Raw genomic sequence first — 18,517 nt, 5'->3', positions numbered from 1 at the left:
ATAGACAGCACAAGATCAACATTCACAAAGATGGGAAAGGAAGAAACCTTCACTGCAGGAGAATTCGGAAGGCCAGACTAAAGTGTCAGAAAGCAGTTACATGAAGACATAAGGTTATCTTAGATTAGCATCTTTGAAAACCAGAAGGCATGTTTGTGATATAAATAAATGCACTTTTCAGAGAAGAGATACTCTCATGCTACCTGTGAAGCATGAAGGTGGAGGCATCATGGTTTGGGCAAGGCTGTGATTATGGAATCCAGCATTAACTGCACTGAGATTACAAGGGAAAGAAAGCTGATGCAGAACTGGATCTTGCATCATGACAACGAATCAAGACAGGAATCTACCGTGGATAAAGGAATTCATATCCTTGGTCGAAGCAAACCAAAGACCTTAATCTAACAGAGTTACTGTGGGTTGGTACATGTAAGAAACCCACCCAAACATTTTACAGATAAGTGAGGAGAGGGGTAAACTTCCCTCAGGCATAAGTCTGGTAATGGTATATGACTGACTCCAGTTTAAGTAAATGAATTAAGGCTATTAGGGATCGGCTCATTTTCAACACAATCTTTTGTTAAATTGACTCATAAAAAAGGTGGATTTAAAGTGTTTACCTCTGATTTCATTATTTTGAACAAAAAATTTAAAGATTAGACAATATGTGGCAATGTTAAGGGTACAGGGGGAGTTTAGTGGAGTCGAGAGAAGATTTTTAAGCCCAAGGACACTGAGTAATTGTTCAGCAGGGTGATAGTAGCATCATGGTGAGGGTCTATCCTCATCGCCACTGAAGTAGGAAATCTGAACATCTGCAAATTTGTCCCTAAACTTATGAACAGCTTTTAATTTCATTAATGAGTCCCATCTGTTTAAATCAAATCTGATCTAAGAACAAATTTCCAAAACAAGATCAAAAACAGAAGCCATCCATGTCTCAGGCATTTTAAAACCGACAAGTTTTCCCATCAGGATTTAGCCTCATCCTTCTACAGCATGAAGAGGCCAATACCGTTCGTGCAACGCAGCACTTTGAATATAGGCAAAACATCCCAGCTGTTTCCTCTAACCTGACAACCTTATCCTATTCATGCTCTGTCCGCTAAATGGCTCATTTCCTAAGGCTTTCTCCTAAGGGAAACCTTTGGTCAACTTTCCTGGAAGTAGATGCTTCCTTATCAATAGATCCTTATGTGATCTTTGTAGGCTTTTGCAAGGCTTTAAATGTAGTTTGAAACAAAAATCTAAACATTGATGAAAACCAGGTTTATTATTTATTTTTAGTCCTGATTTTTTAAGTTTCATATAAGAGATCAAAGTATGAAACATCATGAAACTGAAATGTTCTGCTTGTTACCGTCCCTCAATAAATTATTGATGCTAGAAATGGGCACCGTTGAGCTTACTCACTGCACATATGCAGAGGACCATATGTCTGCCTCACATCAGCATATGAGCCCCTCCAGCTGTCTGCTCGGACACAGAACTTGTCTTAAGATTAGGCAAATTTATCCTCTGCATTGATATATATATACATATTAAAAAGGTTTTGCAGAAAAATAAAGAGACATGTAAGCATTAGTCAATAAAAAAACAAAACATGTTTATTTTCATCCTGACTTACTGGTCAGGCTTTATTTTCTACAGCACTAGTACACATCTGGAATGTTTTCATTCACTATTAATAACTTATGCAAAATATTCTTTACAGCAAAAGGATAGACTCACATATTAAAATACTTTACAGTGTTTTGCTCGCAAAGTAAACGCTTTCATGGGTAACAGTATTAGTTCCCTTGAGGCAAACATCAACACCTCTGGAGTTGATCAGTATGGCAGATAAAGGTTTTTTTTGTTTGTTTTAAGTAGCATGGGAGGCGGGTTAGGCTCTGGGAAATACAAAAATATAGAATACTGTATGTAAGACAATATTTAAAGGGGAAAGATATGAGGTTTGGTGCAAAACAGGACAATCTCATGGCAACTGAGTTTAGAGCAGCAATGCGGGAGCAAAAGACACTCGGTAAAAAACAAACAAAAAAAGAGAAGCTGAAGATACACAGTGCTGCACTACAGACAGAGGAGGAGTTCTTAAACTTAAAGGGCAACACATCCTGTACCCTGATCTGGCTTCAGCCTTTAGTCAATAGACCAGCTTTTCAGATTATCTGTCGGTATGTAAAAAAAAATCATGGCACACTCTAAACCTATCAAAAGTTCACATGAGAGGGAAATAATCACCATTTGGCATGTTAACAACAGTACAAACAGCAGAACCTTGGCTTCAAGTCGAACTACATTCATCTTAACACTGAAGTTCTTGGATCTCCAACCAGCAGTACATCACCGTGCGGACGGCAATAGTATATTTAAAAATTTATTTTCACAAATTCCTAATTTCCTCAGTTTTTGGATGCTGTGATGCACCTACAGCACTGGGCGCTTGAGAACAAACTGGTAATGTGAAACGTGGCAGAGATGAGGTCTTCCTGCAAAGACGAGGGACCTCAAGCGCTCGTGTTGTCGTCCGGGCCCCGTCCTGTTAGAGAGCGAACTCGTTTGAGCCCGATCCCCTCCCTGCAGAGGTTTCCTGTCAGAGCTGCATCATGAACCTGCTTCATGTTGTCCTCTACTTCAGCCTTGGCATGTATGAGCAGGTCAGCCTGGCCCTGAGGCACCAGAGCAGGAGAATTAGGAGAAGAAGAGAGTGATTTGGATGTTCAAACAGGGAAAGTAAGCATGTTGCTGAAAGCTACAACGGGGTGCAAAAGATCCTCCTTCAAGACACCATTAAAACAACAAATGTATGAGCTACTTACCTTCAGGATGGTGATGTTCCAGCTGAAGCTCTCCAGTGCTCGACTAACCTTGGAACCTTTTAACCCTTCTTTCATCGCCAGGTTTTGCAGATTCTCGTGAAAGTCCATCGCTAGAGACAAAATGACAACACAACCTCAGCAAACAGACACTTGTAGTGTTGCAAATCATCAATAGCACTATGGTAAAATGGCTAAAAGGCACAAACAGAAGCACAACAATCAAGCTGCTATCTCAATCTTTACCAAATGTGTCACATAGATTGAAGCATGACAGAAAACATTGGGAATTTCATAGATCATCAAATCCTGCCATATCCATGAGGCATACTGGTCACTTATAATGGGCTCAACGGTACATGTCTATTGGGATCAAGGATGTGAAAAATGTCTTCCATAGTTTTAAAGTTGTTTGTATTAATTTCTTTATTTCATATTGAAGCAGCAATATTCTGTCCTTGAATATACCATGTAACTATCAAATCGCATTCTGCAGTATTTGTTAAGTTTCTCATAACTTTATGTTCTCTGCTTTTTCTCATCATAGTAGCTTCATCTGGTCGCCATCCTGGATTAAAATATCAGCTGTGCTGCTGCCATCAATACCTTTGTTTATAGATATTGGAGCTTGGCCTTATTTTCAGTGTAGTCCTGTTTCTCTGACTGTGACTAACTGTATGTGCTTTCTTTCATCCTCTGATATTGGAGCTGAGGCAAGTTCAACTGCATCAATCCAATATCAAATTAAAAAAGCACTTGGATAGCACAGACCTCCACCAAGCAGCAACATTTTGCCGCAAATTGTGACTTATACCTAAAGCTAAAAGTCGCACATGATCTGCATCAATACAAAGTACTAATGAATTGTTCCTTCGCATGAACACATCCAGTTAAAAATGTCAATAAAATCCGTTCATTTATTGATCCTGCTAATAAACCCATAACCTTCCCTTTTGGTGCGTTTTTGTCTTAAGTAAAATACCTCTGGACCTTTAGTCACTGCTGCCCCCCAATGGGTTAGGGTCTCAATCTTAAAACAACATTCCTGTATCCAGATTATGATCTGGATCATCACCAAAGTTTAATGGGCCGTACTTTGGCATGAGAGACACCTCTGATAAAAATTCCATTAAAATCTCTTCATAACATTTTGAAAACAGACAAGAAAACACAGAAAATAACATAACCTCCACTTTGTTTGAAAAGAGATTTCAAACTTAAACCTTTCTTATTCTTTATAGCAAATAGCTGCCACTGTGTTACACAAAGAAAAGCAGAAAGCACCATTCACAGAATATAATACTTGGTATTTTGCTTCTGCTCAGGTTTTTTTTAATATTCATATTCTCTTTAACAGTGCCTTATCTAGCCTCAACCTCCCCAACACGATGAAACATTTAACAGCCAGAGTTAATTAAGCAGATTCATTTCTATTTTTATTATGTGATAAATTTCAGAGGGTGATCTTTAATAATGGTTTAAGGAAATATTAACCACAGCTCCTGGTAACAATATTTAACCAAAACATTAGGATTAAATTTGAAGTGAAGATGGTGGTTCCATAAACTATTATCTTACCTTATTGTCCATGGTAATCATAAATGCAAACTTTCTAGGAAGCTGAACTTTTTAATGCCAGTTGCCAATAAATAATCTGCTTTTTCTTTTTTTCTTTATTCAAATAGTTATATGCAAGATGTTTTTTAGTACTTTATCGCCCAGGAAAATACATTAAAATTAATGTTTACGAGGGAAACTTTCAGAACCTTTAAACTGTGCTCTTATTTTATTGACATGGCAAAAATGAGTGCAGGCCACCCCAATGTCACTTAATGCTTTTCAGGAAAAATATTGAAGATTTCATGAAGGAAAGACGTGCATCAGCTCTCCTTATTATATGGCTGTAACATCTTTAGCTTTGCTTTAAATTTAATCATGTAAACTAAGGAACATGCACTAACCATCAAAACCTGCAAAGAGAAAAAAAAAAAGACCTTATGTTTCAAAGAGATTGTTGTATGGATAATTATAAACTGTTTTTGAGCAGAGAAAAAGTTGGAATACAATCAATTAAAGGTATTTGACAGATGCTAAAAATGTGAGGAAGCCTCAATATCTGAAATGTTAGTTTATTGACTGAAATATGACAAAAAGAACAAGAACTTGTTCACAGTGAGGCTGTAAAGTCTATATATTTAGTTGGCAGAGTTTGGATCGATTCATTTTGAATAGTCCTTTTATCCTGGTTGAACTGAATCTAGAAGTAGATGAACTGGCTCCAAAGCTGCTCCCATATAATAGAGGGATCCCTCCGCATTAATAAAGTCTCTAATAAATAAACCTTTGAGGCTTTGGATCTATCTGAATTTGCAGGTTTTTACATTTACTCTAAGGAAACTTTTGATTAGTTATAAACAAATCTAAATGTATATATCTTATTGAATAAGTCAGTTTAAATGTTGCTGATTAAAACAACTATTGGTGTTAAATTTACAGGTTTCTCCTCAGAAATGTTGAAATATGATTGAAAAGAACTTTTTAACCAAATTTGGTTATTTTTCCATTGCAATTTAGAGCAAAAAGGACAAGACTGGAACTGGGGAACATGTAAAGCATGTGACAGGATAAATTTGGTGTTGGTCTGAATTCTTTTCAAGCTGCAAATGAGAGAGAGTTGTGTGCACACAAGTTGGAGGCTGAAGCCGAGAATGTGTCTTTCCAAAGCTCCTTACCTGAGGGTACAAGGGAAACAAGTCAAAACCAGCAAAGCATGAACGCTTTGCAGAAACTGTAACCAGAACCACAACTGAAACGTTTCACAACGTCTTTACAAGACATGCAGGGAAATCTGAGCAACATATGATGAAACACATCTTATACAGTCCAGCCTGCAGCTACTCAGAGTCCTGTGCACACAGAGTTCTTTCCTTGCGTCTGAATTCCTCCGGCCCCTCTGGGTCACTGTCCCACCGTTACCATGGAGACCCAAAAGTGGGTTAACACAGGGCAAACATCACTGTGAGCCATCAGCCAGATTATTGATGTTTAGCGTGCAGAGTTGTGGCCCTCTCGTGCACAGAGGAGTGAGTTTGATTTCCTCACATGGTTTCTCAGTGCCTTAAATGTCTGCCAGCATGACCGCACACCTGTACACGCATGCACACACAGGGACCCTGCTCCACATTTTCACACCTACATAAGTTGCCTTAATAATAACCTTTAGCAAACAGTTGCTAGGTAACTCAAAAGGGTACAATGTGCGTGCTGCTTTTTTTTTTTCTTTTGAAAGATATCCAGCAGAGGGAACAAAATCTCCAAGCCAGAACACCAACATGTTTCTTGCATATGCACAAAAAAAAAAAAAAAAGAGAATTGTTAGAACCGCAGGCTGCTAAGGCCTTGAGGGCAAGAGCATCATCAGGTAATGCACATTGCATCACCTCCATTTGCACTAGTTCAAGCACCAGGAGGTCTAAAGCTGAGGGGGGATGATAGTTGCATTTTTATTTAACTGTAAATTTTTCAATATAAGTAATCTCTGCTTTATCTTAATCCACTTAATGAAACTGAAGGCATTTAACTTAAATATTAATCTTAAAAACTTACTGTGTATGAACTTGCCAGAGATTATGTCTCTTCCAGCTTTCAGTCTAATCTGTCAACTTTTTTTCTCATCAACTCAAAAAACACAGGAGGAAAGTGGCTTGGTTGTAAATTTTCTATATGAGAAAAACTTTGTAAAAAAACTCACATGGGATAGAACGTGTTTGTGAAAAGCAATCATCTAGTCATCCTACAGGTATTGAACCGAATCAAGGGGTTGAACTTTGACCTGGCTATTCTAACACAGGCTGGTTCTTTGATCCAAACCACTCCATTGCATCCATGGCTGTCCTTCTGAACCTTGAACCTTCAGCTTCAGTTTTGCAGCTGCTTACTGGTTTTCACCTAATATAGGCCTGTGTTTCATCCATCCATCTTCATATTCACTTTACCCCACCTCTCTCTACTTGTTGAAGAAAATCAACACCCAATAAGAGGCTTCCACCACCGTGTTTCACTCTGAAAACAATGTGCAGTGGTAGGTTTCTGCTCACTTCTTACCTAGTGAAAGAAAAAAAAAACTGTCAACTTCTAACCTTCTTCTTTAAAAATTGGCATAGTACTTCCAACTCTTCCACAGCAAGCGTGTTAGGTTTTTAGCTGTTCTATTCTCTGCTTTCAGGTAACAAATTGAAAAGGTGTCGCATCTTTAAAAAAAACTTTTTTATAACCTAACCCCACTTTAACTCGGCATGAAATTCATCCACAGCTGTGGCAACTGCTACTCTCTGAAACAGGGGAGGCTCAATGGCGTCAATCAAATCCAAATATTATGTACTGCATTAGCAAATGTTTATATACATTACTACAACGGCAAAAAACAGCTGTTGTGAAGTGCTCTAAAATAATTTAACTCCAGAAATCAAGGCAAAGGTTCAGCACAAGGTGACTTTTTATTAATTTTGGCTTTTTCCTTCTCTCGTCTGAGTTTCATGAGGAAAACGTCATCTTCATCTGGTCACGGTCAGCATCAAGTAGCCAGCTTCACTCCATAGACCCGCTAGGAGGCTTAGCCTCATTGGAAGTAACATATTTTGGCGTGTTATCCAATCAGGGCCTCCTTTCTTGCTGCTTGCCTAAATATACAGATGCTGGAGCCTCAGATGGGATTTCTCATATAGACCTTCTAGCACTTATTTTTTGCAGTTAAATGACTGCATTTATGACATTTAAAAATACAAATTTGACCAATTACTTTACAAAATTTACAGGGGAGGCTTAGCCTACCTAGTATTCCATAAGAAATCACCACTGATCCACAGGTAGTTTAAGCAAAGGTAAGTTTACAAAATCGTTTTCTAACAAGTCCTTCCTGAAACTACTTCTACTTACAGGTTTGTTTTCAACTGTCTTAAGCACATTTACAAACAATCATGAGTTCGTCAAACTGCTCCAACACACCAACATATGGTGGTTCTCTCTAATCTCTCTGTCTTCTCCTATTCCTTTCAAACCCATTTGAAGCTTCTTTCTCCACCTCCCCCCTGTGTTTCCTCTCCGTCTGTGATTTCCAGTCATTCAGCTCTGCCCCCAACCCTCCCATGCTTCCCTCCTAGTGACCCATACAGGCCTTCTTCCTGCACACGCCCTCCTTTTAGACCACAGAGTGGACCTCCGCCTTGGGAATCACCTGATCGCCATCTTTGCTCTGAACATACAGGAAGAGCTTTGTTCAGAAGATCGGGCTCCATAATCTGATGAACATACAAACAGCGGGCCCATATCCTGAGGACTGAGCAATCACAAACTCAATACATGTGACTACTCCAGAAATAAAGGATTCATACTGAGTTTTAAAGTGGCAAGACGGGATTTAGGTCGTGTTGCAGAACAGGTGAGAAGAAACAATCAGGGAGCGGGAGAATGGCACAGATAAGTTTAAAAGAAGTCTTTAAAAAGAACAAATAGGAGAAGTATCCATGATAAGAGTCCAGATCTGTACACATTGATCTAAGTACAATCAAACTCTGCAGAAATGTTTGATGTTTTTTTTTGTTTTCCCCAACAACTGAAGGGACTGGCTGAAAAATATCTGAACATCAAATACATATAGGCAACATATATTGATGAGACAGAAGGGCTGATGATAATGCGGTGGTAGTGTTGTAGACCAACATGAGGAGAACATAACGTATATATATATATATATAGAATGAGCTAAGATCCTATGGGACTTCAAGATCCAGACTGACAAACAGCTGATGGCTGTGTTTCTACCTAGTTAGTACATTATTATTGGGGATTTCCCCAAATGTCCTTTTAGATAGAGGTCTAATCATCCTAACATACATTTCACTTTGATTCAAACCGTTGCATTTTAGCTCTGCTTGTTTGTTTAGTCTTGTCCTGCAGAAAGTCTCTAATCCTTCACCATTTGAAAAAGTTCCTTGGTTTCCATTAAGTACTGAAGAAAAGTATCACAACAGTGCGATGCTGCAACCACAATGCTGCCATCAGATTACACAATGTGGCACTATAACTGCAACAACTTGTGCAATAACTAAATGTGTAATCACCTGTGCAGTAACCTGATTTATATTTTATATCCAAATACACTGTGCAATACACCTATGCACCTTTTCCTCCTTTAGGCACCTTCTTCTTTCTGACTATTGAGCTGATGTAACAAGTACATTTCTCCACTGTGAGAACAATAAAGTCAATCAATTAATGTTCCACATTGGGGTTAATGTGTTCAGGGCAAAGTGCATTTTGTTTCCTACATAATGTTCTGATTGTTGGCCAAATGTTTCATTTTGGGTCTCCTCTGACAAGAGAAGCTTATACTGGATTTCTGATGCTTTTCTTTCACCAGTTGCTTTCCTATTGCAGCTGTTCCATAAAAGCTAGACTTGTGGAATCCAGAAGAAAAGGAAAGGTTCTCCCAACTGAATTGTGAATCTTTCTCTGCAGCCTTTTTATGAAGTTATGATGAATCTCTCAGCTTCTTTTCTGATAAATGCTTTCCCTGCCGAGCCTGCTATCTTAAATGATGAAAAATCTGCATTTTAATGCTGCAAAGTTCTTCAAGAGATGTTCAGTCAGGATATAGTTTTATAACCACATCTGCCTTTAAACTTCTTCACCTTTGTATCCCTGACCTGTTTGTTTTGTTTTTTTGTCGTCATGCTTCCTTTTTATCACAAATCTCCAAAACATTGTGTCCTTCAAACAAAGCCATCTTTATACAGAAAGTAAGTTAAAGAAGATGAACTCTATTTACAAAACAGGTGATCTTTGAGTGCAGCTGACTGTGTGGATTTTGGGTGTGAGGGCAAAGTAATAATTATAAAGGCAATCCACACCTTTCATATTCTTATCTTGAAAACAAAGCAGTTAAAAAAAGGAGATAAAAATACCCAAACAAAATGAGCAGGAAATGAAAAAGTAAAAAGAAAGAAGGCAGAATTCAGGGAGGTAAGGGGATGTGACATTTAAATAATTGTGATTAAAAGAGAAGAAAAGAAACTTTAAAGGAAAAGGAACCGGTGAAGTACATCTGAAAAGCCTGCGTGGGAGCTCTCAGAAGTGGAAGCGCTACTTGTCCATCAGTAGTATCATAAAAACACCTACTCACCCATTGTTTGAATATGCAGGATTTTTTCATAGATTGCATCTGCAAACTCCATCACAGCTTTGCTTGAATTGACCATCTGTAGGTCAGAAAACAGGAGAAACAGACTATTAAGCACAACGAGCAAACTAACCAACAGGGGCATATAGTGCACTATTATTTGACTAATAAATCCTGCTGTCAGGCACATATGCAAAACATTTCTTGTGCACAGAATAACACAGCTGACAGGTAGAAGTAGAGGGAAATAATTCAAAAGGCAAGAACAGATTAGTTTCTATGGATGGCATGGAAAAAATGTCCACAATGAATTAATTCTCCATATTAAAAAAATGGTGACTAAAGTTTAGACTACAGACCTGTCTAGATTAGCGCACCTACAGAGCTGCAAAGGGATGCATGCAGAGACTGAGTAATGCGACACTTCCTCTTAAACTCCCCTCTGGGACATGACCCAACTGTGGGGAAAAAGCTGTTTTCTACTAATAAGGGATTAACTACAGCGTGCCACCAAAACCAGATCAAATTCTTCCAGCAGTGTATAATCGGATTCCCATTTCCTGACTCTTCCTTCTGTGTGGCTGGATCCAGGCGAAGAATCAATTTAGCCAAATCACATTCAAATCTATGCTAATGGAATTCAGCGGCGGGGAGAGCCTTTTCAGCTATGATCCGCTCGGCTGGAGCGGAAGCGGCTAGAGACCATGGCTTACCCGCTTCTATGTTCATACGAAGACCCACGAAGCACAGGTGTGCAGACCTGGATGCTAGATGCACAGCTGTGAGGGATTTATTGCCACAAACTGAACCCCAAACTGTTTCACAAACTACATGAAAAAAAAAATACATATACTGGCACTACTGAAAAAAAGCCTTTTAAATAAACTAGTATGTTATTATAGTAACATCATCTAAAAATCCAACATTTGATTAAGATTTTCAGAAAAAAATACATTTTAATATGAATCAGTCCAAATCACTGGAACCCCAAATTAGTGTCCAAATAAATTTACCTGCACCGCATTTGATTGGTAATCCTTTACTGTTTTACTGGGCATATCTTAGACTCTGCTATGCTGTGCTGCCAACTAAGCATGGCACTCAGATATCCAGGATCCAAGCTCTAAAACAAACTTTACACCCTTTAAATTTTCATGGTTTCCCATTGAATTTAGTTCCTACCATAGGTGAGGCTAATATTTCCTCTGAAAGCCTTAAATTTTAACTCCTTGGAGGAAACTTTGGAGCAGACAGAGTTGCAGCCCTTCACAGAGGGAAGACAATGGCTGTTCCTTATTTTATTAGTTCAGCCTGATGTGATTCAGATATTTGTCTTGCTCGATTATTATTTTGCTCTAACAAATAAAATAATATTTAAGGAATTATTGCATGAAAATTTAAACGTTTTGTGTGCTATGCTTTCCATTTATTTATGCCACTTTGAATCATTTTGTTTTTGATTCCGTACTTTCATTTACGTGTTTGTAAGTGCAGTATAGGCGTGCAAAGGTACACAACTGTAGGTGGGGCTTTAAGCCACAGCGGCAGCCATCAGTTGATCCATGGGAATGCACCAAATTCAGTGCAGAGTAAGGAGAAACCTAGCAGAGTAGAGCTGTGTGAAGCTTCACTTTTCGAATTTAAAAAAAGCACTATTAGAAATACCAGAGATATAAATAGAAATGTAGTGCTTTCTACCAAAAAACTAAAAAAATTACTTTCATTACTTTGTCTTTCGCCTATCTATTTTTCTAGAACACCTATGAGCAGAGCTAAAGGGTAGGGAGAAGAAGATGGGATTACAGATTGCCTTTAGACGTTTTCTCAAGAGCCTCCTCTCTCTCCATGTTCCAACTTTTTCAATGGGGTTTCAATAGTTTTGACAATAGTGGTTTTGTTCCAACTTGTGAATTCATAGCAGGAATTTTCTTTCCCAAACATCTTCCCTGCATACATAGAAGTTTCAAACAGTTTTAAACAAAGAAAAAAAAAATGGCTTTGAGCTCCTTGGAACTGCATTAGACTACTTATTACTGATCAGCTTGTCCAACGGGAGCTAAAAGAAAGAAGGGAGGAGAGTTAACATTTAAAGGCAGACACTTGTAAAACATGTGGAAGGTTAAATAAAAGCAACAAAACACTTGAGCAGCTTTAAGCCTGTTTGAATACTAAGATTTATACCCTCCTATAGACTTTATCCTATGCAGTTGTTAAGACTGCATAGGATAAAGTTGATAACAGACCAACATGGTGCATTTGTTCTCTTGGTTCCTTTCACTCTTTGTTTTTCCATCCACACTTTAACTTCTCTTCTCCTGATGCCTGGGGTATATATTTAGACACTATTGCATAAATCAAATCTAGTGAATGACTTTCCCCCCTTTGGGGAGTGGAAGTTTCTGGTTTATTTGGGTGGAAACACACAAGGGTCTCTGAGGCAAAATGAGGATGTTGCCGCAGAGTTTGAGACAAACGGAGGCGTTTACAATAACAATGAACGCTCACTGTGTGTTTCTGAACGACCTCCTTTTATACAGAGCGTTTGCTTGATGGTTAAGAGAGTCAGAAGGGATATGACTCATTTGCTAATTAGTATTCATCTTTCCGTTGGTTTATAAGGAGTATTTCACATTTTCCGGTTGATTCCTTTCTCACCGTTTCATAGGTAGAGACAACTCGGCGAAGGACATCTGGCAGGGGTCCCTGGGGCTCTAGGGTGGGGTAGTTGTCTCTTAGGTCGAACAGCAGTAAAGGGTTCCCCTCTGGGCCCGACACTCTGGAGCTCAGGGCCAGCACACACTGCATGAGGTTGGCCACAGCTGACACCCCACACAGCTCCCTGAATACTGCAACAGAGTTCTGTTGAGAAGAAGAAACATGCAGTCAAACATCTGGTTTAAAGCCAGTCCTCTTTTCCGCTCCAACTGGGATAATTGTGAGATCTCTCATCCTCCCCGAAACAAATGCACTTACTCCTCTGTATGTAGGGAGGGCTGTATGTTTACTCCCGTTAACTCTCAGTCATTTTCCACACTTTTTATGCTCCATGCTCAATAACAATAAACCTAAACATAGCCAAAACTCAATTCACACCTTAATCCGACAACTTACCATTCACAAAACCCAAAGTGACCCAAAAAATGACCTCACTTTGACACAAACGGTCCTCAATTTCATGGTGAAATCCTAAAAATGGTTCTCAATCTGATGCAAAAACAGAAGCGCACACACAGCTTATCATAAAAAGTCCTACCACAGAGCAGTTCGTCTTTCCTTTCAGATATTAATGCCTTTGCTAATCCTCCCCTGTAAACTTTATTAAATTACTGGTAAAATATGCATTGTCAGACTTTATTAATGTAGTAAATAAACTGCAATAAATATGCAATAAATTGCACCTGATTTCATGAATGTTGCACCTTAATTAGCTGTTTATTTCAGATGCAATCTCCCCCTGCACTCTGCAGGAGCAGGACGCTGTCTGTCAGCCTTTATGAGAAATCCCTGTTGAGGTTTGAGCCTCGGTCTATTGAAGTAAGCAGCGAGAAAGAAGAGCCCTGATTGGGTAACACCCGAAAATATGTCACCCCCAGTGAGACTCAGCATCTTCGGGATCTATGGAGCACAGGCGGGTTGTGAAGCTGGCTGCTTGAAGCTGATTGGCCAACATATTTAAGGATTAATGACCATTAGTGGCCAGACATCGAGGAGGCTTGCCTCATGAGTCAAGGAGGGAAAGTGATCATTCAGTTAGAACAGTAATCTGCTGAAATGTTGCTGTGGTTTCTGGAGTTTATTATTTCAGAGCGCTTCACAACAGTTATTTGCATCCATTAGTGATGAGTTTTATAGGTTTCAACATTTGTTAAAGAGATACGTGACAATTAGATTTAATTAATAGCATAGAGCCTCTCCTGTTTGAGAGAGCAGCCGCCTCCACTGCGTTAGTGACAGTTTAATTGCGTAATTAATAGTGTTGCGCCGATGCCATTTTTTGGCCCCGATACCGATACCCGATACCTGGCTGTACAGTATCGGCCGATACCGATACCATAATAATGTAAAATAATTGCCATCATGGCTTTGTGAAGCTGCTGCCTACCTTTGTGAAGCAGGAAAAAATCTAATACGAAGTGAATCCATTAGAACTTTTTAATAAAAAGTTCTACTGGATAATACAAATAAAAAGTTTTTATTGCCTACCTGGAGTGGGCGACAATAGTTGAATAAACTTATGCCTCTCAAAATGGTATCTGTGCCCTATTTGTTGGTACTTGCCGATACCAATACCACCATTTTAGGGCAGTATCGGCGCCCCGTCCGATACTGGTATCGGTATCGGTGCAACACTAGTAATTAATACCAGGGCAAGGGTAATAAATAAGCTACATATCTTAAACTTCTTGCTCAAGAATCATAGCTTTCATTTAGAGCTTATTCTGCCTTAGTGGGGCAATCTGTCTTCTAGATTTGACTCAACTCTTTTTTTGTTGTTTGTTTGTTTCAGGAAAAGCAACAGCCTGATTTTTGAACCGTCAACCTTTACATTTGCTCCAACTCGCTAACTATCCTCTGTGCCAAACCATGGCAGTTCCAGTTCCTGATTACTGGTAACTTAAAGATAGGTCAGTTGTAATTTAAATTAACAATTAAAAAATAAGGTTCTATTGTAATTATACAGAACATAAAATATTATTTTGGCAGTATCTCTTTAGTGGCAATTGTATAGTTTAAATTAAACATTAAAAGAACATTCATCCTTGAATGTAAAAGCCAACTCTAAAAGTTAGTTTTCCCTCATTTCATAACAAAAACACAAAACTTAACCTTTTCAACTTCTAAAATAAAAGGAGAAAAAGTAAAAATGAAAGTACTAGCAACTCACTCAATATAGTTAAAGATTACAACTAGCTTGGTTTTTCTGAAGTGTCTTAAGTTATTGTCCCTATATTTAACACCATCTTTTTTAGGTCTAAAAAAACTGAATATAATTTTACGGCTCAAAAAAAGGAAGTTGCTCTGATTGACCTCATTTAATTTAAGATTCATCTATGCTGAGATTGGACTCAGATGACTCATATTTAAGCTCCCACTTACTGTTTATTTCTAAATCCATTTATAAGTAGGATACCTAGTTATACTTAAGTCTTAAAATATTATTGCTTTGCTCTGTTTGAGTTGAACTGAGGATTAGAGAACACAGCTATACTTTGGCAGGTGTTTGTGGGAGCTGTATTGCTTTTCTGTTCATATTTTGCTTTGAAGCTTGCACCGGAGAAGCTTAATCCAAGGATGGATTCCTCAGGAAGTTCTTGTGGAAGAGGAGAGAAGAGGAGCCATTCGCATTATTCTACCTGCTATATGCACTATGTTAAATGTCTGAGTCTTTGTTTTAGCAATCAAATAACCGAACTAGGGCTGCAACTAACGATTATTTTAAAAATCGATGAATCGGCCGATTATTTTTTCGATTAATCGATGAATCGGACAAAAAATATTTTTTATATTAACTTCTTTATTCCAAAATAAACATTTTAGACAGAACAAACAAGCACACAAGTACAGGTTGCTCATTAACTGTACTGGTGCAATATGAAAAATAAATGTTTGTGTTAAAACTACGCAAACTTACATGAGAAATGTAGCTGTACATCCACAAAATATAGGGTACTTTGTTTCATAAAGCGCAAAAAAAGACAGGCATTTTTGTTTGTAAAACCCCCTAAGGGGTTCAAACAATAGGTCCCCCCATTTCAACAAATGAGTTTTTGTTTTTTCTAGAAGAGTTCTGCCTTTTAAGACAGGAAAGTATAGCAGTTAACGTTGCTACTTGAGAAAATACTTAACCATAGAGATAAAAATAGCCCTGTGATTCAAATTATAAATTGTATTTGGAATAAAAATGAGAGAACTAGGGGTGGTAAAAACACATCCTCCGAAGACAGATATTTACATGGGAATGTAGCATATAATTAATTGACATATTACTGATCTTGCTGGATTTTATTCTGCTTTACTTCCATAAATTGCAGGATCTTCTTTACTTTATCTTTGCCAGAAGATTTAAACTTTAAAAGCCTTGCCCTCATAATTTGCAAGTTAATTTATTTATAAAGAAAATATAAACGCTGCTTAAGCTAATTCAAATGAAATTAAAAGTAAAATAAGCAGCCAACCTTATCACTGTCTGTAACCTACTAACACGGTAAGGAAAGCATCAGATGAGCTACCTGAGAAACTGTACGCTTCGCCTTTAAAACGAAACAAACATGGTCGCTCACCCTGCTGATGAGCTCTCTTCACTGCCATCAAAGGCTCCAACGTGTTTCCTTCTCAGGTGCTGCATCATAACAGTGGTGCTTCCGTGCCATGTTAATTTGTTTTTACAAAAGTTGTATGTTACGACTTTTTTCACTTTACAAAGCGCAGGCTGTCTGCGAATTGAGACGCAGCTTGCGTTTGCGGTATCGGTCATTAGAAGAGTTGACGTTACTGCCTTTTGAAAACAGCCTTTGCTCACCTGCAGAGCTGGCTCGCTCTGCCGTATTTTTTTTTCTTCCCGCGTTTCAAACAAGTGGCAATGTTGACGACGGCGGCGGATGATGCATTAATCGCGCAACACAACTAATCGATTATGAAATTCGTTGCCAACGCTTTTAAAAGTCAATTTTTATCGATTTTATCGATTTGTTGTTGCAGCCCTAAACCGAACCACCTTGTAAAAATTCCAATAAATGATTCCTCACCTGCATGTTACCCCTCAAGTCTGCCGCTTCTCTCAAAAGTGGAGCAGCCATCTTGAAGACTTCATCGACAGTCCGAACTCCTAAGTCCCTCAGAGCCGTATACTCTCTCCCTTTTCGAGTCTTTCGTACAGAGATGCCTCTTTTGTGAGGTTTTCCGCCTCCTCTCCGGTTTGTGAGGGCCACGTGCACAAACAGCTTGGCGTGTGGAAGGTCCTCCCCTGTGAGGGACTGAAGGGGCACATGTCTGTAGCCTGGTTGGAGGCACTCCAGTGGTATGGTATACTGTCCTGCAGGAGTTGAGAACTTCTTAAATTAGAAAATAAAGCAAAACTTGATTTGAAATGTTGCTTTGTTTTATTTTTCAATGTTTTGAACATGTGGTATTGACATCTGCACAGAAAGATTCCCCAGGGTAATACACAGGAAACGCATATTTTCATATCATAGATGATGCCTCATGTCCTGCTTTATGTGCACCACATGCCATGCAGAGAGCACAAAACAAACTCCTTACATTTCCAATGCTGAGATCAAAGCTCCCGCAGAATATCTTTAGGTGTGACGTATGGGTATAAACAACTACCATATTCAAGCCTTTGTTTATGCATAAACCTAACATACTGACCTATGAATTCATCCCCAATGAAGTCATCGTCCAGCACCACAAATCGAACCATGGCGAGCTCAGGCAAGTTGATTTGGAACTCAAAGCTCTCATCAAATACTGGGTTGTCCCCGTTCTGTGTCACCGTCCTGGTGCGGCGCTCTGTGCAGTCAGCTGGGATGCCATGGATCTCCACATACACGTAAGGGTCTACAACATCCCCTTTGGCCCCAGAGCCTTTTGGTTTTGGAAGATTCTGGCCACTGATGACCTGGGGAAAAATAAAATCTGTTACCTAAAACTCATCATTTCAAATTATACAGAACTTATCAGTTACCTTATGAGACCAGGCTCTATTTGTAACCTGATTAATTTACTTGAAAGAGGTTGTGGGTTATAATAAATTAATTAGAGAACATCTATTAGAACTTACATTTTATTTTTGGGCAGCAGGCTGTAATATGAGGTTAATCATAACCTGGTACATTCTGGGACCAATTTATTTCTTTCCAAATGTTCAGATTGCATCCCATACTATTTTTGGAAATGTGCCAATTGGGTAATATTATGAGTTGAATAGCAATCTTGTCCTTTCCTAAACCTAAAGGTTTAGTTATAGAGAACTTAAAGGTATAGTGGAGGATGTTCTTTTCCAAGGTGGATCATCATAACAGGTGTTCCTCCTAATTGTTATTTATTATGGTGACATGTTTCTGTGCATGCGCCCTTTCAGGCATATATGTATGGTGATCTATGGTTTCAGACAGCCACTAAAGCTTGCGTTCCGCTTTGAAAAAGGCAGAGGGTTGTAAGAGAAAAAGTGTCTACGAAGTGTATGAGAAGAAGAGAAAGGCCTCAGAAGAGAGAAACAAGACCAGAGTTTTTTTGGGAGATTCTTTCACACGATGGCGTACACTGAAAGCACAGGTCGAGCTTCCCACTGATGCCTCGGTTGCAAAGTTTCTACTGGACAGGTAAGTTTGGCATTCTATTTCAAGAAATCCATTTCACATCACTGCAAGTAAAACAAGGAGAAATGGGCTTGTGCATGCTACACACACGTTTAATAGACATTCCCTATGGGAATGTCTATTAAACACTATGGGGTTTTGGATAGGGCTGTGTTAGGAGCTGAGCTGATATCGGCTACTTTCTAAAACTTAAGGGTTAC

The 18,517-nt window shown here is 38.8% G+C and overlaps 1 protein-coding gene across 1 annotated transcript in view; it reads right to left on the bottom strand.

Annotated features, from left to right (window-relative positions):
- Positions 1 to 1,585: 1,585 nt before the first annotated feature.
- The window catches only part of LOC119793206 (inactive phospholipase C-like protein 2), a 45,680-nt gene continuing 28,748 nt past the window's right edge, over positions 1,586 to 18,517 (bottom strand). The window contains exons 7-12 of the mRNA XM_038300250.1: positions 17,368 to 17,617; positions 16,743 to 17,029; positions 12,652 to 12,855; positions 10,000 to 10,075; positions 2,823 to 2,932; positions 1,586 to 2,672 (exon numbers count right to left, since the gene is read on the bottom strand). Coding sequence (XP_038156178.1) covers positions 2,511 to 2,672; positions 2,823 to 2,932; positions 10,000 to 10,075; positions 12,652 to 12,855; positions 16,743 to 17,029; positions 17,368 to 17,617 — 1,089 coding nt within the window. The 3' untranslated portion in view covers positions 1,586 to 2,510. The remainder of the gene's footprint in view (positions 2,673 to 2,822; positions 2,933 to 9,999; positions 10,076 to 12,651; positions 12,856 to 16,742; positions 17,030 to 17,367; positions 17,618 to 18,517) is intronic.

This window comes from Cyprinodon tularosa, unplaced genomic scaffold (assembly GCF_016077235.1).
Source record: "Cyprinodon tularosa strain WSP-4 unplaced genomic scaffold, ASM1607723v1 ctg443, whole genome shotgun sequence".
Classification (NCBI taxonomy): domain Eukaryota; kingdom Metazoa; phylum Chordata; class Actinopteri; order Cyprinodontiformes; family Cyprinodontidae; genus Cyprinodon; species Cyprinodon tularosa.
The sequence above is the reverse complement of the archived record's forward strand: the minus strand, read 5'-3'. Positions and strand labels throughout refer to the sequence as shown.